Source organism: Panulirus ornatus, chromosome 31 (assembly GCF_036320965.1).
Source record: "Panulirus ornatus isolate Po-2019 chromosome 31, ASM3632096v1, whole genome shotgun sequence".
Lineage (NCBI taxonomy): Eukaryota > Metazoa > Arthropoda > Malacostraca > Decapoda > Palinuridae > Panulirus > Panulirus ornatus.
Window position 1 is genome coordinate 19376417 of NC_092254.1, and position 21919 is coordinate 19398335.

General features: G+C 41.8%; 1 protein-coding gene across 2 annotated transcripts in view; it reads right to left on the minus strand.

Moving 5' to 3' along the window:
* LOC139758856 (uncharacterized) overlaps positions 1–21919 on the minus strand; it is a 238756-nt gene that overhangs the window by 76848 nt on the left and 139989 nt on the right. For both annotated transcript variants that reach the window (XM_071680720.1, XM_071680721.1), the window contains exon 2: positions 16763–19539. In XM_071680720.1, coding sequence (XP_071536821.1) covers positions 16763–19355 — 2593 coding nt within the window. In that variant the 5' untranslated portion in view covers positions 19356–19539. The remainder of the gene's footprint in view (positions 1–16762; positions 19540–21919) is intronic.

The following is a 21919-nucleotide window of genomic DNA, read 5'->3' on the forward strand; positions in this document are numbered from 1 at the left end:
AACGAGAGGGGAAGATTTCCAGCCACCCGCTCCCTCCCCTTTTAGTCGCCTTCTACAACACGCAGGGAATACGTGGGAAGTATTCTTTCTCCCCTATCCCCTATTAGTTACGTGTTAACTAATATATATATATATATATATATATATATATATATATATATATATATATATATATATATATATATATATATATATATATGTATATATATATATATATATATATATATATATATATATATATATATATATATATATATATATATATATATATATATATACAGAGACATATACATATATACACATGAACATAATTCATACTTGCCGCCTTCATTCATTCCCGTCGCCACCCCGCCACAGATGAAATGACAACCCCTTCCCCCCGCACGCGTGCCAGGTAGCGCTAGGAAATGATAACAAAGGAAACAATTAATCCATTAATCCTCTACCACTTTTGAAACCAAACTGCTCTTCTCGAGTCTGATGCTCCGTACATGCCTTCACCCTCTCAATCAATACCCTCCCATATAATTTCCCAGGAATACTTAAAAACTTTATGCTTCTGTAATTTGAACACTCGCCTTTATCCCCTTTGCCTTTGTACAGTGGCTCTATACATGCATTCCGCCAATCCTCAGGCACTTCGTCAAGATCCATACATACATTGAATATCTTCACTAACCAGTCAACAACACAGTCACCCCCCTTTCTTGATAAATTCCAATGCAATACAATCCAAATCCGCCGCCTTGCCGGCTTTCATTTTCCTCAAGGCTTTTACTACCCATCTCTGTTTACTAAACAATTCTCCCTGACCTTCTCACCTCGCACACCATCCCGACCGAGAGACCCTATATCTGCCACTCTATCATCAAACACGTTTAACAAGCCTTTGAAATACTCACTATATCTCCTTCTCACATCATCACTACTTGTTATTACCTCCCCATTAGCCTTCTTCACCGATGTTCCCATTTGTACTCTTGTCTTACACAATTTATCTACCTCCTTCCAAAACATCTTTTTATTGTCCCTAAAATTTAATGATACTCTCTCACCCCAACTCTCATTTGCCCTATTTATCACCTCTTACCCCTTTCTTTTGACCTCCTGCCGCTTTCTTTTATACATCTCCAAAGACGTCCGAAGGCGTCTCTGTTCTCTTTCACTAATAATCTTACCTCCTCATCCCACCACTCACTACCCTTTCTAATTTGTCCAGCTTTCACCTTTTTCATGCCACAAGCATCCTGTGTACAAGCCATCGCTGCTTCCCTAAATACATCCCATTCGTCCCCCACTCCCCTTACGTCCTTTGTTCTCACCTTTTTCCATTTTGTACTCAGTCTCTCCTAGTACTTCCTCACACAAATCTTTCCAAGTTCACTTACTCTCACCACTCTCCTCTCCCCAACATTCTATCTTTTTTTTCTGAAAACCTTAAGAAATCTTCACCTTCGCCTGCACAAGATACTGATCAGACATCCCTCCAGCTGCCCCTCTCAGCACATTAACATCCAAAAGTCAAGTCTCTCTTTCACGTGCCTATTAGTTAACACGTAAACCAAAAACGATCTTTGGACATCTCTTCTACTCACATACGTATGCTTATGTATATCTCTCTTTTTGAACCAGGTATTCCCAATCAGGAGTACTTTTTCAGCACACAAATCCTCAAGCTCTTCACCATTTCCATTTACAACACTGAACACCCCATGTACATCAATTGTACCCTCAACTGCCACCTTTGCATTCAAATCACCCATCACTATAACCCGGTCTCGTGCACTAAAGCTGCCAACACACTCCCTCAGCTGCTCCTAAAATACTTGCCTCTCATGATCTTTCTTCTCATGTCCTGGGTTTGGTGAGAGGACAAAAGTAAAGGAAGGAATAGCACTACTCCTGAAACAGGAGTCGTGGGAGTATGTGATAGAGTGTAAGAAAGTAAACTTTCGATTGATATTGGTAAAACTAAAAGTGGATCGAGACACATGGGTGATTATTGGTGCCTATGCACTTGGGCATGAGAAGAAAGATCATGAGAGGCAAGTTTTTCGAGAGCAGCTGAGTGAGTGTGTTAGCACTTTTGATGCACGAGGCGGGGGGAGTGGGGAAGGAATGGGATGTATTTAGGGAAGCAGTGATGACTTGCGCAAAAGATGCTTGTGGTATAAGAAGCATGGAAGGTGGGCAGATTAGAAAGGGCAGTGAGTGGTGGGATGAACAAGTAAGACTATTAGAGAAAGAGAAGAGAGACGCATTTGGACGATTTTTGCAGGGAAATAATGCAAATGATTGGGAGATGTTTAAAAGAAAGAGGCAGGGAGGTCAAGAGAAAGGTGCAAGGAGTTAAAAAGAGAGCAAATGAGAGTTGGGGCGAGAGAATATCATTAAAGTTTAGGGAGAATAAAAAGATGCTTTGGAAGGGGGTAAATAAAGTGTGTGAGACAAGAGAAGAAATGAGAACATCGGTGAAGGGGGCAATTGGGGTGGTAATAACAAGTAGTGATGATGTAAGGAGATGGAGTGAGTATTTTGAAGGTTTTTTGAATGTGTTGGATGATGGAGTGGCAGATATAGAGTGTTTTGGTCGAGGTGGTGTGCAAAGTCAGAGGGTCATGGAGAATGATTTAGTAAACAGAGAAGAGGTAGTGAAAGCTTTGTGGAAGATGTAAGCCGCGAAGACAGCGACTTTGGCTGGTATTGCAGTGGAATTTCTTAAAGAAAAGGGGTGACTGTGTTGTTGACTGGTTGGTGAGGATATTTGATGTATGTATGGCTCATGGTGAAGTGCCTGAGGATTGGCGGAATGCATGCATAGTGCCATTGTTCAAAGGCAAAGGGGATAAAGGTGAGTGTTCAAATTACAGAGGTATAAGTTTCCCGTTAAATCATATAGGAGGGTATTGATTGAGAGGGTGAAGGCATGTACAGAACATCAGATTGGGGAAGAGCAGTTTGGTTTCAGAAGTGGTAGAGGATGTGTGGATCAGGTGTTTGCTTCGAAGAATGTATGTGAGAAATACTTACAAAAACAAATGGATTTGTATGTAGCATTTATGGGTCTGGAAAAAGCCAGAAGATAGGGTTAATATAGATGCCTTATGGAAGGTATTAAATGTATATGGTGTGGGAGGTAAGTTGCTGTAAGGAGAGAAAAGTTTTTACCAAGGATGTAAGGCATGTGTACGAGTAGGAAGAGAGGAAAATGATTGGTTCTCAGTGAATGTAGGTTTGCGGCAGGGATGTGTGATGTCTCCATGTTTTTTAATTTGTTTATGGATGGGGTGGTAAGGGAAGTTAAAGCAAGAATTTTGGAGAGAAGGGTAAGTATGCAGTCTGTTATGGATGAGAAGGATTGGGAAGTGAGTCAGTTGTTGTTCGCTGATGATACAGCGCTGGTAGATGATTCAGGTGAGAAACTGCAAAAGTCGGTGACTGAGTTTGGTAAAGTGTGTGAAAGAAGAAAGCTGAAAGTAAATTTGAATAAGTGCAAGTTTATTAGGTTCAGTAGGGTTGAGGGACAAGTTAATTGGGAGGTATGTTTGAATGGAGAAAAACTGGAGGAAGTTAAGTGTTTTAGATATCTGGGAGTGAACATGGCAGCGGATGGAACCATGGAAGAGGAAGCGAGTCACCGGGTATGGGAGGACGGGAAGGTTCTGGGATTCGTTGAAGAATGTGTGGAAGGAGACGACGTTATATCGGAGAGCAAAAATGGCATTGTTTGGAGGAATAGTAATTCCAACAATATATGGTTGCGAGGCATGGGCTATAGATAGGATTGTGCGAAGGAGGGTGGATGTGTTGGAAATGAAAGGTTTGAGGACAATATGTGGTGTGAGGTGGTTTGATCGAGCAAGTAATGAAAGGATAAAAGAGATGTGTGGTAATAAAAAGAGTGTGGTTGAGGGAACAGAAGAGGGTGCGTTGAAATGATTTTGTCACATGGAGAGAATGAGTGAGGACAGATTGACAAAGAGGATATATGTGTCAGAGGAAGAGGGTACAAGGGTATAATGCACCGAAACCACAACTCTCTTTCCACATCCAGGCCCTACAGACCTTTCCATGGTTTACCCCGGACGCTTCACATGCCCTCGTTCAATTCATAGCACGTTGACCTCGGTATACCGCATCGTTCCAAATCACTCTATTCCTTGCACGCCTTTCACCTTCCTGTATATTCAGGCGCCAATCGCTTACAATCTCTTTTACTCCATCCTTCCAACTCCAATTTGGTCTCCCACTTCCCCTCGTTCCCTCCACCTCTGACATATATATCCTCTTTGTCAATCTGTCCTCATCCATTCTCTCCATGTGACCAAACCATTTTAATAAACCTTCTGCTCTCTCAACCACACTATTTTTTATTACCACACATCTCTCGCACCCTTTCATTACTTACTCGATCAAACCACCTCACACCACATATTGTCCTCAAACCTTTCATTTCCAACACATCCACCCTCCTCCGCGAAACCTCATCTATAGCCCATGTCTTGCAACCATATAACATTGTTGGAACCACTACTCCTTCATACATACCCATTTTTGCTCTCCGAGATAACGTTCTCGCCTTCCACACTTTCTTCAACGCTCCCAGAACCTTCGTCCCCTTCCCCACCCAGTGACTCACTTCCGCTTTCATGGTGCCATCCGCTGCTAAATTCACTCCCAGATATCTAAAAGACTTCACTTCCTCCAGTTCTTTTTTCATCCAAATTGACCTCCCAATTAACTTGTCCCTCAACCCTACTAGAGCTGATAATCTTGCTCTTATTCACATTTACTCTCAGCTTTCTTCTTTCACACACCTTACCAAACTCAGTCAACAACTTCTGCAGTTTTTCAACCGAATCAGCCACCAGCGATGTATCATCAGCGAACAACAACTGACTCACTTCCCAAGCCCCCTCATCCACAAGAGACTCCACACTTGCCTCTCTCTCCAAAACTCTTGCATTCACCTCCCTAACAACCCTATCCATAAACAAATTAAACAACTATGGAGCATCACGACCCCTTACTGGAAACTGACATTCACTGGGAACCAATCACTTTCCTGTCTTCCTACTCGTACACATGCCTTACATCCTTGATAAAAACTTTGCTTCTAGCAACTTACCTCCCACACCATATAGTCTTAATACCTTCCACAGAGCATCTCTATCAACTCTATCATATGGCTTCCCCAGATCCATAAATGCTACATACAAATCCATTTGTTTTTCTAAGTATTTCTCACATACATTCTTGAAAGCAAACACCTGATCCACACATCCTCTACCACTTCTAAAAACACTGCTCTTGCCCAGTCTGATGCCCTGTACATGCCTTTACCCTCTCAATCAATACTCTCCCATATAATTTCCCAGGAATACTCAACAAACTTATACCTCTGTAACTTGAATACTCATCCTATCACCTTTGCCTTTGTACAATGGCACCATGCATGCATTCTGCCAATCCTCAGGCACTTGACCATGAACCATACATACACTGAATATCCTTACCAACCAGTGAACAACGCAGTCATCACCTTTTTTGATAAATTCACCTGCAATACCATCCAAACCCACCGCCTTGCCGGCTTTAATCTTCCGCAAAGCTTTCACTACCTCTTCTCTGTTTGCTCAACCATTCTCCCTGACCCTCTCATTTCGCACACCACCTCAGCCAAAACACCCTATATCTTCCACTCTTTAATCAAACACATTCAAGGAAACTTCAAAATACTCACTCCATCTTCTCACTTCACCAGTACTTGTTATTACCTCCCCATTAGCTCCCTTCACTGATGTTCCCATTTGTTCTCTTGTCTTACGCACTTTATTTACCTCCTTCTAAAACATCTTTTTATTCTCCTTAAAATCCAATGATATGTTCTCATCCCAACTCTCATTTGCCCTCTTTTTCCCCTCTTGCACCTTTCACCTGACCTCCTGTCTCTTTCTTTTATACATATCCCAGCCATTCGCACTACATCCCTGCAAATATCGCCCAAACACGATTTTGTTCTCTTTCACTGACAATCTTGCTTCTTCATCCCACCACTCACTACCCTTTCTAATATGCCCACCTCCCACCTTTCTCATGCCACATGCATCTTTTGTGCAAGCCATCACGGCTTCCCTAAATACCTCCCATTCTTCCCCCAGTCCCCTTTTGTCATTTGCTCTCACCTTTGTCCATTCTGCACTCAGTCTCTCTTTGTACTTCCTCACACAAGTCTCCTTTCTAAGCCCACTTATTCTCACCACTCTCTTCACCCCAACATTCTCTCTTCTTTTCTGAGAACCTCTACAAATCTTCACCTTCGCCTCCATAAGATAGTGATCAGACATGCTTCTAGTTGCTCCTCTCATCACATTAACATCCAAAAGTCTCTCTTTCACGCGCCTATCAATTGGCACGTAATTCAATAACGCTCTCTGGCCATCTCTCCTACTTGCATACGTATACTTATGTATATCTCTCTTTTATACCAGGTATTCCCAGTCACCAGTCTTTTTTCAGCACATAAATCTACAGCTCTTCACCATTTCCAATTACATCACTGAACACCCCATGTACACGACTTATAACTTCAACTACCACATTACTCACCTTTCTATTCAAATCACCCATCACCATAACCCGGTCTCGTGCATCAAAGCTACTAATAATCTCACTCAACTGCTCCTAAAACATTTACCTCTCATGATCTTTCTTCTCATGACCAGGTGCATAGGCACCAATAATCACCCAACTCCTGCTTCAGGAGTAGTGCTACTCCTTCCTTTGTTCTTGTCCTCTCAGCAACTCCTGACTTTACTCCAAAGGCTTTCCCAAATCACTCTTCCCCTTTACCTTTGAGCTTTGTCTCACTCAGAGCCAAAACATCCAGCTTCCTTTCCTCAAACATACTACCTATCACTCCTTTTTTCTCATCTTGGTCACATTCACATACATTTAGAAACCCCCAGTCTGAGCCTTCCAGGAGGATGAGCACTCCCTGCATGACTCCTTCTTTTTCCCCTTTTAGAAAGTTAGATTACAAGGAGGGTAAAGGGGGAAAATGTTTTAGAAAAGCTTCGGGAGTAATATTAGGGGTTTGGAAAGGAAAAGTTTTAAAGGAGTAGCACTACTGAAGGAGGAGGTGTGGGAGTGTGCAACAGTGTATAAGGAACTGAATTCTAGAACGATGTGGGTAAAACTGAGTGAGTGGAGAGAGATGGGTGATTATTGATGCTTATGTATCTGGTCATGAGAAGAAAGATCATGAGGGGCAATTATTTTGAAAGCAGTTGAACGTGTCAGCAGCTTTGGTACATGAGACCGGGTATTAGTGATGGGTGATCTAAATGTGAGGGTGAGTTATGTGGCAATTGAGGGTATAATTGGTATACAGGGCGTATTCAGTGATGTAAGTGGAAATGGTGCTGATAAAAAAGAAAATGGTGACTGGGAATACCTTGTTTAAAGAGAGAGATATACACAAGTATAAGGAGAGATGCTTAAAATGTATTACGCGATTACGTATAAATTGATAGGCGTGAAAAAGAGAGACTTTTGGATGGCAATGTGCTGAGAAGGGCAGCTATTGGGATTAGTGGGACGTCTGATAACTATCTTGTGGAGGCGAAGGTTAAGATTTGTTGAGGTTTTCAAAATGAAGAGAAAATGTTGGGGAGAAGAAAGTGGTGAGAATAAGTGAGCTTGGAAAGACCTGAGTGAGGAAGTACCAGGAGAGACTGAGTGTAGAATGGCAAAAGGTGAGAGTAAATGACGTGAGAGGAATGGGTGAGGAATGGGATGTATTCAGGGAAGCAGTGATGGCATGTGCAAAAGATACACATAGCTTGAGAAAGGTGAGAGGTGGACAGATTAGAAAGGGTAGTGAATGGTGCGATGACGAAGCGGAGATTTTAGTGCAGGAGAAAATAAAGGCGTTTGGACGATACTTATAAGCAAGGGGTGGAAAAGTCTGGGAACTGTATAAAAGAAAGCGGGAGGATGTCAAGAGGAAGGTACAAGGATTGAAAAAGAGGGCAAATGAAAGTTGGGGTGAGAGAGTATCATTAAACTTTAGGGGAATAAAAAGATGTTTTGGAAGGAGGTGAATATCGTGCAAAAGACAAGAAAAGAAATGGGAACAATCATGAAGGCGGCAAGGGGGGAAATAGGAACAGGTAGTGGTGAAGTGAGGAGATGGAAAACTTTGAAGACTTGTTGGATGTGGCAGATATAGGGTGCTTTGGGTAGTGTGCGAAGAGAGAGTCAGGGGGAATGGTTTGGTTAAGAGAGAAGAGGTGGTGAAAGCTTTCCGGAAGATGAAATCCGTAAAGGCGGCGAGTTTGGTTGGTATTGCAGTTGAATTTCTTAAGAAAGGGGATGGCTGTGTTGTTGATTAGTTGATACGGATACTCATTGTATGTATGGATCTTAGTGAAATGCTTGAGAATTTCCGGAATGGATGTATAGTGCCATTGTACATAGGCAACGGGATGAAAGTGAATGTTCAATCTACAGAGGTATAAGTTTATTGAGTATTCCTGCGAAATTGTATGGAAGGATATTGACTGAGAGGGTGAATGCATGTACAGAGCAACAGATTGGGGAGGAGCAGTTTGGTTTCAGAAGTGGTCGAGGATGTCTGGATCAGGTGTTTTCTTTAAAGAATGTGTGTGAGAAATACTTAGAAAAACAGATGGATTTGTATGTAGCATTTATGGATCTGGAGAAGGTATATAATAGTGTTGTTAGAGATGCTTTGTGGAAGGTCTTAAGAGTATAGGGTGTGGGAGGTAAGCTGCTAGAAGCAGTGAAAAGTTTTTATCAAGGATGTAAGGCATGTGTACGAGTATGAAGAGAGGTGAGTGATTGATTCCCGGTGAAGGTCGGCATACGGCAGGTGTTTGTGATGTCTCCATGGTTGTTTAATTCATTTATTGATGGGGTGGTTAGGGAGGTAAATGTAAGAGTTTTGGAGAGAGGGGCAAGTATCTAATGTGTTGGGGATGACAGGGCCTGGGAAGTGAGTCAGTTGTTGTTCGCTGATGTTACAGAAATGGTGGCCGATTCGAGTAAGAAACTGCAGAAGTTGGTGGCTGAGTTTGGTCAAGTGCGTGAAAGTAAAGGTTGAAAGTAAATGTGAATAAAAGCAAGGTTATTAGGTTTCATAGGGTTCAGGGACAAGTTAATTGTGATGTAAGTTTGAATGGAGAAAAATTGGAGGAAGTGAAGTGAAAATTTTAGATATCTGGGAGTGAACTTAGCAGCGAATGGAACCATGGAAGCGGAAAAGAGTGTGTGTGGGATGAGGGATTGGGGGGTTGGAACAATATGATAGGATTGATCTGGATGATCTAAGGGAGGTGTTACGTATATGTGGCGTGGCAGGAGACCTACTAACAGAGATGAGGATTATTTCATAAAACAGTAAGCTGTGTGTGCGAGCAGGATAAAAGGAGGTTGGTTTTCCAGCAGGGATATTTGATATGAGAATGGCTGTTTTTCTGCTGATGGACAGGGAGGTGAGGGTCTGAAAGAGAAGGGAACGGTCCTAAGTGTTTTCAGGGTGGGGTGCTCGGGGGAAGAAAGTCAATTGCTTTTTGATTATGACACTGTTCTGGTGGATGATTCGAGGATAGCCCGCAGAAGTTCGTATCTGAGTTCGAGGGAATTTGTAAAAGGAGAAAACTGAGAGTTAAATAAATTTATGGCCTTATAATGTTTAGAAGGTGAGAGAGACAGTTTAATTGGGGTATGTACTTTTAAGCAAAGTAAATACACACTAACGATTCTCTTAACATTAATATTACCGACAAGTTCAAAAGTAAACTACGTCTCGGAGTTATTTACAGACCTCCAAAGCAAAAACGAAGACGACGATAAGATGTTATAAATGAAATCAAAACTACAGTAAGCAGTAAAGAAGTTATAATAATTGGAGATTCAACAGTCCAAGCACAAACTGGAACACGATAACAGTTGACCGAGAGGGAACGAGACTAACGGAACTGATTGAAGACGCTTTTCTAGAACAGCTAAGTAAAAAAAAAAAAAAAAACTAGAGGTAAAAGCATTCTTGATCTTGTCCTCACCAGTGACACAAACTTAATCAACTCTTGCGAAATAGGCGAGAGTTTGATTAGATTAGAGACAAATTTAGATTATGAAATAAGTGACAACAAACTCTTGATCCCAGATTACAGGCTAGGAAATTTCGAAAACATAATACACAAAATTCGCAGTACCAATTGGAAAAAAATTCTTGACGTTAACACAATAGAGGAAATGTGGAATAATTAGAAAAGCATACCACTCGAGATTGATGATAAACATATTCCATAAAAGTACGAAGAAAACTTGCAATATTTCAAAACCACCATGGATGAATGGGAGAATAAAAGGACTAATTCGCCAAAAGAAGAAAGCATATAAGAAATTCAAATCAATGGGAACCGTTGAAAATCGTTAAGAATTAATCATAATCCAAAGAAAGTGTAAGAAGGTCATAAGACAGAGTAAACCCGACGAAGATAGAATAATTTCCTTAAAAGTTAAGAATAATCCTAAGGAATTCTTCAAATATAGAAGACAAAGGAAGGCGGTAAAAGAAGGTATTGGACCATTACGAAACGGACATGACACACGAACTACTGACGACAAGGAACTGGCTACCATACTAAAATATTCTTTTAACTCCATATTCACAATTGAAGAAACATCTCGAGTACTGCAACCAATGAAAATGTTTCAAGGATCTCATGAAGAAGAGTTGAAGGTTAGAGAAAGAAAGATCTCTGAAGTACTTAAACACCTGAACTGATTAAATCCTAACAAATCCAGCGGTCCAGATACCTTAGCTCAAAGATTTTTAAAAGAGGTCAGGAGACAGCTGATATACCCCGTAACAAAAATATTCAACAAATCTCTATCGGATGGTCATGTGCTAACTAAGTGGAAACTAGCAAATGTTACTCCTATATATATAAAAAGGAGACAAAAAGTGTTCCTTGAACTACCGCCTAATTAACCTTATGTGAGTGTTAGGCAAATTATGAAATAATAATAAGGTAAGATTGTCACTTTTCTAGAAAGAAATTTATCGGACAACCAACACGGTTTACGCAATTGAGCCAAATTTGCTGGAATTTTTTCATGATATCAAAATTGGGACGAAAAAATTACCGTCTGATCAAGTATATTTAGATTTCCAAGAGGCTTTCAATAAAGTACCTCACAAGGGACTTTTACATTTACATAAACTCAAAGCACACGGAATCGGTGAAAAACTCTGTACATGGATCAGAGACTGGCTTACCGGAAGAAAGCAGCGTGTAGTATCAAACGGCGACGCCTCAGATTGGCTAGACGTAACTAGTGGTGTGCCACAGGTCTCAGTCCTAGGCCCAATTCTTTTCATAATATACATAAATTACCTAGAACTCAGAAGCATATCTAGGATCTCCAAATTTGCTGACGATACTAAACTAGGAGGTAGAGCTGTAGTAAACAGGCGGGACTACGAAATGATTCAACGAGATCTTAACTTACTAGCAGAGTGGTCAGACATGGCAAATGAAGTATAATGTAGACAAGTGTAGAGTTAAGCACTTTGGAGACAAGAGTATACGTTACGGCAACAAACTATTCGGAAACTTTCTAACTAAAGTAAATGAAGAAAAGGACCTAAGAGCTGTCATTACCAACAACCTGAAGTACACTAAACAGTGTCAAGCAGTAAGTAAAAAAAGGTAACCAAACGTTATGTTCCATAGCCAGAAACATAGATTACAAGACACCAGAAACAATTCTCACACTTTATAATTCTCTAGTAAGACCACACCTTGAATATGCAGTCCAGTTTTGGTCACCAAACTATAAAAAAGACGAGAAGAAATTAGAGAAAGTACAAAGATGCGCGACAAAACTGATCCCATCTCTTAGAAATCTGTGATACGAAGAGAAGCTAAAACGATTGGATCTCTTCTCCCTTAAAAACGAAGACTTTGCTGCGACTTAATCCAAGTGTTGAAAATTCTGAACAAGTTCGATAAATTAAATTAAGAAGATATTTTCAAAATACAAGAAAGTACAGTTACCAGGACAAATGGAATAAAACTCCAAACTAAAATATGTGAGACGGACTTGGGGAAAAAAGCTTTTTTTCCTATAGGTGTGTTGAGCACTAAGTTTCCGTCAGACGTAGTGAATGCTAAGACTATAAATATCTTCAAAAGTCTTTTAGAGAAATATTTCATAAATTTAAATTCAGGTATACTCTTCAAAAAAACGCCAGAAATAAACTGCATAAATGACAGCGGTAACGGGGCCACTAGAAGGCTAATGTGCAGCAGCGGGGAGTCGATGATAGCTTAAAACTCCAGAGCTGAATTACATTTTCTTGTCAAGTTAACTTTTTTTTTTTCTTTCACCAGACAACCCAATTGTGGGCCAATCAGGCATCCTGTTGTCGGTTTTTTCATGTATACTCATGTAGACTGGAATTTGACACAGCAACCAATAAAACCATGAGAAGTGATCTAAGATACAGGGTTGGTGAGGAGGTTGTGGTCTTGGGTGCAATGAGGATTGTATGGCAAGAGAGAACTCTGTCTGTCTGGGTGTGCTTGATGTGCTATACGTAGCGAAGATGTAAGGTGTGGGCCTTAAATGAGAATATACGGAGATGGGCGGATGTGTTGGAAAGGAAATGCCTGAGAAAAATATTCGGTGTAAGGTGGGTTGATTGAACGAGGAAGACATTGTTGAAGTAGATGGTGTGTTGAAATGAATTAGACACGTTGAGCGGATGGGCGAGAAGAGACTGACTAAGAAGGTGCACATAAGGAAGCAAGTAGGAATGGAAGTCAAAATGGAAGGATGGAGTGAAAATTGTCTTGAGCATTTGGTGCCAGAGCATGAAAGAGTGTGTGAGGCGTGCATGGGACATTGCAAATTGAAGCGATGATGTCTACAATGTGGCGAAGTGCGGTCATAGGATTAAACGAAGCCATGAGGAACAACAGGTAGGAGAAAACAGGAAAAGGTCTGTGGCGATTGGCTGTGAATGATAGTAGGTTTGATTTTGACGCATTATACATGAAAGCTAGACTGCGGAGGCAAGTACATAAGACCATTCTTTGTCTGCATCTAATTCTATTTCGCTACACGGGAAGTGGCGAAGAAGTAGGTCGTAGGTAGCACCCATCTCTGCTGCTATGCCGTAGTAGTAGCAGTGGTAGGAGCAGTAGTGGATGGCAGGCAACCACCGACCAAGAAGGTACGACTGGCTGGGTTGCGGGAGGGATAATGGCTGCGGCTTAGTGAGCCAGCACTGCTACGCTTGTTATTCACCCCATTCCGGGCCCAAATCCCTGTCTTTTTTCTTCTTGCCTCAGTTGCACGTGGGCTGTTGACATCCAACACAGCATTTAGCAACACGTAATTCACATCTTTGTATGTCTTTTTCCATTTTCTTCGTACCTTCCAAACTCTGTAATTCATAGCAGTACACTTACAGAACACTTCGGCTTCGATCCAAAGCGGAGCTACAGGTTGAGAGAAATTGGACGGATTACAGGGCGACTTCAAGGCCACCATGCGACAGGGATCCATCCCACGTCCACAGATCCAGCTTCCATACCTGGCTCTTTTTCTATCCAATTCTGCAACATCTGTGATCTTAAAATTGTAACCTTCCCTCTGTTGAACAACATCTGATTACATCCTCCAATGATCTTTTACTTCTCTGTGGAATCCAACTGTCCAAGCTTGCTTCTCCTCTGCACCATCAGATCTCCATCTATAATGTGTATTATCGTTTCTGCTCCAAGGATGAAGTACTGTGGTACAAAAACATCTTTTGTTCGTCCCATGGCTCTTGAGTCTCCTAATTCAGATACCATCTGGTACAAAAGTAAAGCTCTAGCCGACAAGATCCTGGCGGAACCGAGGTCTTTTCTGCTTCCCTCCTGAAGGATCCGGAACAATTAATAAAACATCCTACTCGAGTTGCCCACCGTTATGACTACTCATCTAACTGACCTCTTCTTTATCTATGAACCCTTCCTCTATACATCCACCATTTCTGCCACCCTTAGGGCCCTCTGACCACAATCTTGTTTCTATTAATTCTGAATGGTCACGGACAGCCTCTACTCCCTCCTCGAAACGTCAGTTTTGACGCTGTGACAGAGCTCAGTGGCTCTTTCTGCACAGCTTCGTCACTGACTTTCCCTGGGATGCGCACTGCTTCGCCTGTCAGAATGCTTCGTCTGGTGGTGATGACATAGCAAAGTTTATTTTGGCTGGGATCGAGGCTTATATTTCATATTCTAAATACTTTTCTCCTCAGTCGTGGTTTGATCCTTCCTCCTCTGATGCCTGTCGCATCAGGGTTGGTGAGTGTCAGGCCTTGAAATACCTGCCTTGCCAAAAGCTTACTCTGCCTTCATTTCTACTCGGAATCATTGCAAGGCTGTTCTGCGAAGAGTTAAGAACACTTTCCTAAAAAAAAAAACGTGATAACTTGACTTCTACAGGCAAATCTTTTTGGTCCTTCACCAAAAGTATCTCCAACAACTGTAATTCTACCTTTCCTCATTTCACGCCTGATTAATATACTGCTAAGTCTACGACTGATGAAACCTCTCTTCTTGGCACCATGATCTCCTTTAACTCAACAACGATTCAAATTCTGTTCCCTCGCCCCCATCTCCTCCCCCTGGACTTATGCCATCTCCCCTATTCTCCTCGCGGAAGGTCTTCCAGGTACTATCCCAAATCCTGATGAACATGGCGTAAACTTCAAATAACATACTTTCTCGTGTTCTATGGCCGTGTGCCTCTGAGCTAGCACAAGACCTTGCTCGTCTATTTCGCCTCTATCAAATTGGTCAGACTTCCCCCTCCGCCTTGGTGCAGCTGTTCCTAAGAGAAAAGACCGCTCTAACCCCTCCAACTATTGCCCCTTTGCTCTAACTTCTGGCATCTCCAAGTACATGAAGCTTTCTAAACTCTCACTTTTTCAAACACATAGAATCCTATTTCATTCTTTCAGATCACCAGTATGCATTTCGCATTGACTCACCTGTGATTCTCTTCTCAAGGATCTAGGTGAAACTTTTACCGTTACCCTCGACATCTTCAAAGCCTGTGACACGATGTGGCATAAGTCTTTGCTTTCTAAATTGCATTTCTTTTGGTTTACTGCTTCTCTCTGTTCTCTACTGCAAAGTTTCCTCTCCTACCTACCATTACCTACTGTCTCTCTTCTCTCGATAAACGATCTTCTCTCTTCTACTTATAATCCTATTTAGCCTTCTGCTGATGATTCCAATTTACATACGTCAACTCACTTTTCCTCCCTTCACGCCTTTAATACTTGTTTTCTTTCTCGTACTGATCATATTTCTTCTTTCAGTTCTGATCTGTGTAGCATCTCGAATTGGGAAGCAATAACCTCTTAAAACGTAATAGTGCTAAAAGTCAATTTCTCCCTACATTTCTTTCTAAGAATCATTTGTTTCTCTCAGTACATTTTCAAAACACCACAGGTCAACCTTGTAATACTATAAACGTGTTGCTCATCACCATCTCTTCTACTCTGTTCGAAACTCCATCAAAAAGTCTGCTGTAAAGGTGCCACTGGTATTTCTTGTGATCAGCTATTACATTAAAGGGGCTTCATTCACCCAAGTTTAGAAGAATGCTCACACTAGGGGGAGCGTCTCCCCACCTCTCTGCTGACAAGAGTGGAATCAGAAGCTTTCCTTCCGATTAATTCTCCTGGCATCACATCTCTCCAACCTGCCCCTTACGTGGGCCACGAATTTTCTCTCCTCTCTCTCTCTCTCTCTCTCTCTCTCTCTCTCTCTCTCTCTCTCTCTCTCTCTCTCTCTCTCTCTCTCTCTCTCTCTCTCTCTCTCTCTCTCTCTCTCTCTCTCTCTCTCTCTCTGCAAGTGTCCGTACCCACAAGGTTTGGACCCGTAGCACACGTTTGGCTGCTGCTTCCCACAGCTTCTGTGTGGAGATTGACCACTCTAGTATTAGCTGTTGTGTTACCGTCTGTACTCGAACTGGCAGCTGTAGAATTCTCTTTTCCCTGTTGTCTTTCCTTCTTTACATAACTTTTCTTCCTTTAAGTCTACACTCTTGCGAAGCCCTAATTAATTCTAAGTTTCGTTCTCTTTAACATTGTTCTTTCATTCGAGACAGCCTTGACTGGGGCAATATATATCCGTGCCATGTCGGCCTCAATAAAAAAGATGCATGAAAAAGAAAATATATGATTATTACGTATGCATGCTGACAGGTTCAGTTGTAGAATGCTAATGACAATAACAAGGAGTTTGACAGCAATGGCTATCAGTATCATGTCGACCTACCAGCCATACATCAGTGTCTTGGCACGTGTCTATGTTAGGGATGATGATTGGATGCGCTTGTCTTCCCGCCTGGCTTGGTAATGTTAACCGCTTCATTACATACTGAAAAATGTTGTTATTCCAGAAATGATCTTTCCAAATGATGATGGTAACGTAAGTGTTAACTCCACAGGAATATCCTTAAACACATGCTTGGTTGGGCATACTGACATGTACCTTATCATGTACAGTATATCATTACTATTTGGGTATCCTGGCCATGTCCTTATTACATTCACTGTTACTACTACTACTACCATCATTCAATATAATCAAGCCCGTTTTAATACATTTCTAGTGAGACACGTTTGGAAATGACACCGTATTTCATATTAAATACTCACTTAGGTTATCGAGGTTGTGGAGACTAGGAAGTCGTGTGTTGAGATGTGCTATGACCTCCATATTGGCGTCCAACAGTCGCAGATACCGAAGGGACTCCGGCAGCAGCAACACACCAGCTTTACTGATACATCCCTCGAAACTCTCCAGCACTGGGCTGCCTGAGAATACTTGTAACACTTCATCATCTGTGATGGCTTTTTCTTGGTACATGTACCTGTCGTAATCAAGCTCCAACTTTATCTTAATGCTGTTCAGTACAGCACACTCCAGGACGGGATATAGATGGGTGAGAGTTGCTGGATTTTCAGGGATAGTAAGCTCTAGCTTCTTCACGGTATTTGAGGTTATCAAGGGCAAGAGAGAACACAAATGCCTCCCAGTGGTGATCTCCCAGGTGCTTATCCCTTCACTGTGATAGTGGTCCATCCTTGCCTGCACAGCTTGCAGCATACTGGGATCTCTGTTGCATTCAGCTAAATGATGGAGCAAAATATCTATTGTCAACTCGCCATCCAACTCAGCCCCTATATGCACAAGATCCATGATCTCTGCTGCATATGTAGGCAAGACGTTTTTCATATGCAGTATTCCTGTGAGGAATGTCATTACATATGGTTCACAAGTCAGACTTGGGGTATCCTCGTGTGCCTGTGTTACTAACTGTGTAAGCTTCATTTGTGCTTCTGGTTTAGTTGCTAGTGTGGAAAGGTGGCTGGCACAAGAGTAATCTTGCTCTAGCCTGTGGCGGAAGCTGTATATCCTGACGAATCTAAACCGTTGTCTGGATAATTTTGTTGTGAAGTAGGTGGATAATAAGTCTTCCGCTGCTTCATCCGGGAGATTCATGTCCCGAATCTTCCTCTTCAGTTCCTTGACTGTTTCACTTTTCAGTTCGAATTCTCTTCTGCGGTGAGTATTATAAGCTAACTCATCAAAGTGACAGAGGAATAGTTGGTATATCTCCTCTGCTTTTAATCTCTTCATACCTTTCATCTCCAATCTCTCGATGACCTTGCCTGTAGTTAACTCACGAAATGTTGCAAACAGAGCAGTCATGGTCTTTAGGGAGTTGATCTTTTCAGGGTTCTCCGCCCACATAAGGACAATCATACTCAAGTTTAAAGGATTATGTAATATAATACGCATATCTTCCATCATGTTACGTATTCGTTTCATCAGTTTATCCGCTTCTTCCTGAACGTTTTGGTTGGAATCAAGTAAAACTTGTAGAAGTTTTGTGACGAAGAGTGGCTGGTTCTTCTCATCAATACCTAGGACTTTCAGAATCATTTTGTTCATTGTTTCAGACACTACCATTACTAATTCTCTTGCATTTATTGGTCTTGTTGTAACAAAAATTCTAATATGGTCTCCACTATAAGCTAGAATTTCTTTCAAAAGCTTTTTGGAGGATGAGTTGATCTCATCATAACCGTCAACTATGATGATCAATGACTGACTCATAACAATTTGTTTCAGACGAGCAGGACCGTAGGATGAGGTAGTGTTGGGACAATAATACTGGAGCAGATCAGCGAGGCTTTCCTTGGTGGCGTCTCTACACTCAGTAAATAACAAGAGAGGAACGGATGAAAGTCCTTTAATTTCATCAGTTTTCTTGATCCAGTGGTACATGAGCAGTTTCATAAGGGTTGACTTCCCTGCTCCTCCTTCCCCCTGGAGAACAGTCACTGTGGGGTCAGTACCGTCTGGTCTCTTGACGGTCAACAGCTGGTCGTGGGTGACGACGATAACATTCCTCCCACCCATGTTGTGCATTACGTCATCTTGCTGTAGTTCCATAGAGACAAATATCTCAGGCAGTTTAGCTTGACGGCCATGCCGCATGAGCCATGAGGCGGGCTGTACCTGACACAGATCCTCATATATACTGGTAATTTCCTGCATCATCCCCTCCAATGCTTCTCTTTCCTCTCGTTCCCGAAACAGCTTTTCAATATGCTTCAGTTTGTGCCAATGTTCTTCACTGGAAGGATTCAGATTGTCGATGATATGTGTCTCCTGAAGATCCTCCAACTTATGAGCGATGCTGCTGGACAGCTGACTAAAGTCTTCATTAAATCGTCTTCCAGCCTCAAGTAGCATTCCTTTCACCATGTCCATTAGCTTTATCATCCGTTCAGTATACTCTTGTCCTGACAGTTCTAATGACTCGTGAGACAGTTTGTCACGCTCATCTTTGATGAACTGAATCCCATATTCTAATTTCTGGGATTTATTTGTCCATGCATTATCATCAGTGGCCAGGTTACAGATTCTGCTGTTGCGCAGTAGTCTGTGTAACAATGTAATATCTTCTAGGGGTCTCTGGCCTTCCAACATCTGCCTCTGAAATTCATAAAACTGCTTTCTGTACAGCTTCTCCTTCTTTGCATCAGTTAATGGCTTCTGAGATATAGCTTTATGGTCTTCCTCAATAAGCCTTAAGATGTGTTGCTTAATATAGGCTCGATCTCCAGGATAGGCCTTACAGAAGATGGGAAGTAATATCTCTTGTCCACAGGTACGAAGACCATGGTAGTACCACAAGCCACGCTGTCGTCGCTGGGAAATCCCTGGTCCAGATGCCATCTCTCTCTCTCTCTCTCTCTCTCTCTCTCTCTCTCTCTCTCTCTCTCTCTCTCTCTCTCTCTCTCTCTCTCCGTTGTTTCTATAAGGAAAACTGCTTCTCACTAGCAAATGACTGTTATCTTCTCAGATGTTCATCCTTTCCTTACACGTGTCCGTGCACCAGAATTCTCCAGTCCACATTTCCCTGAAAAAAAATATGAAGAATTAATAGTGTGATCTTACCACACTAGATGGGGTCTTCTCTAAGACAAATTGTGAACGATATACACTAAAGATAGAACTACAAATGTAATAATGATATCCCTGATTATGGCGGGTAATCAATAAAGGCAAGGTGCAGGGGGTTATCGTAGGATGTTAAGGCCTGTTGGTTCTTGGGACCAGTGGGAAGACGAACAGTTGGTGCTCAGGTCCAGTGGCAGAACGAAAGGTTAGTTATAAACGACCAGTGGCAGAACGAAAGGTTAGTTATAAACGACCAGTGGCAGAACGAAAGGTTAGTTATAAACGACCAGTGGCAGAACGAAAGGTTAGTTATAAACGACCAGTGGCAGAACGAAAGGTTAGTTATAAACGACCAGTGGCAGAACGAAAGGTTAGTTATAAACGACCAGTGGCAGAACGAAAGGTTAGTTATAAACGACCACTGGCAGAACGAAAGGTTAGTTATAAACGACCAGGGGCAGAACGAAAGGTTAGTTATAAACGACCAGGGGCAGAACGAAAGGTTAGTTATAAACGACCAGAGGCAGAACGAAAGATTAGTTATAAACAACCAGTGGTAGAACGAAAGATTAGTTATAAACGACCAGTCGCAGAACGAAAGGGTAGTTATAAACGAACAGTGGCAGAACGAAAGGTTAGTTATAAACGAATAGTGGCAGAACGAAAGTTTAGTTATAAACGACCAGTGGCAGAACGAAAGGTTAGTTATAAACGACCAGTGGCAGAACGAAAGATTAGTTATAAACGACCAGTGGTAGAACGAAAGATTAGTTATAAACGACCAGTAGCAGAACGAAAGGTTAGTTATAAACGACCAGTGGCAGAACGAAAGGTTAATCATAAACGACCAGTGGCAGAACGAAAGATTAGTTATAAACGACCAGTGGCAGAACGGAAAGGTAGTTAGAAACGACCAGTGGCAGAACGAAAGGGTAGTTATAAACGACCAGTGGCAGAACGAAAGGGTAGTTATAAACGACCAGTGGCAGAGCGAAAGGTTAGTTATAAACGACCAGAGGCAGAACGGAAGGGTAGTTATAAACGACCAGTGGCAGAACGAAGGATTAGCTATAAACGACCAGTGGCAGAACGAAAGGTTAGTTATAAACGACAAGTGGCAGAACGAGAGACTAGTTATAAACGACCAGTGGCAGAACGAAAGGTTTGTTATAAACGAGAGTGGCAGAACGAAAGGTTAGTTATAAACGACCAGAGGCAGAACGAAAGGGTAGTTATAAACGACCAAAGGCAGAACGAAAGGGTAGTTATAAACGACCAGTGGCAGAACTAAAGGGTAGTTATAAACGACCAGTGACAGAACGAAAGGTTACTTATAAACGACCAGTGGCAGAACGAAGGATTAGTTACAAACGACCAGTGGCAGAACGAAACGGTAGTTATAAATGACAACTGGCAGAACGAAAGGGTAGTTATAAACGACCAGTGACAGAACGAAAGGTTAGTTATAAACGACCAGTGGCAGAACGAAAGATTAGTTATAAACAACCAGTGGTAGAACGAAAGATTAGTTATAAAAGACCAGTCGCAGAACGAAAGGGAAGTTATAAACGAACAGTGGCAGAACGAAAGGTTAGTTATAAACGAATAGTGGCAGAACGAGAGTTTAGTTATAAACGACCAGTGGCAGAACGAAAGGTTAGTTATAAACGACCAGTGGCAGAACGAAAGATTAGTTATAAACGACCAGTGGTAGAACGAAAGATTAGTTATAAACGACCAGTAGCAGAACGAAAGGTTAGTTATAAACGACCAGAGGCAGAACGAAAGGTTAATCATAAACGACCAGTGGCAGAACGAAAGATTAGTTATAAACGACCAGTGGCAGAACGAAAAGGTAGTTAGAAACGACCAGTGGCAGAACGAAAGGGAAGTTATAAACGACCAGTGGCAGAACGAAAGGGTAGTTATAAACGACCAGTGGCAGAGCGAAAGGTTAGTTATAAACGACCAGAGGCAGAACGGAAGGGTAGTTATAAACGACCAGTGGCAGAACGAAAGGTTACATATAAACGACCAGTGGCAGAACGAAAGATTAGTTATAAACGACCAGTGGCAGAACGAAAGGCTACTTATAAACGACCAGTGGCAGAACGAAAGGGTAGTTATAAACGACCAGTGGCAGAACGAAGGATTAGTTATAAACGACCAGTGGCAGAACGAAAGGTTAGTTATAAACGACAAGTGGCAGAACGAAAGACTAGTTATAAACGACCAGTGGCAGAACGAAAGGTTTGTTATAAACGACCAGTGGCAGAACGAAAGGTTAGTTATAAACGACCAGAGGCAGAACGAAAGGTTACTTATAAACGACCAGAGGC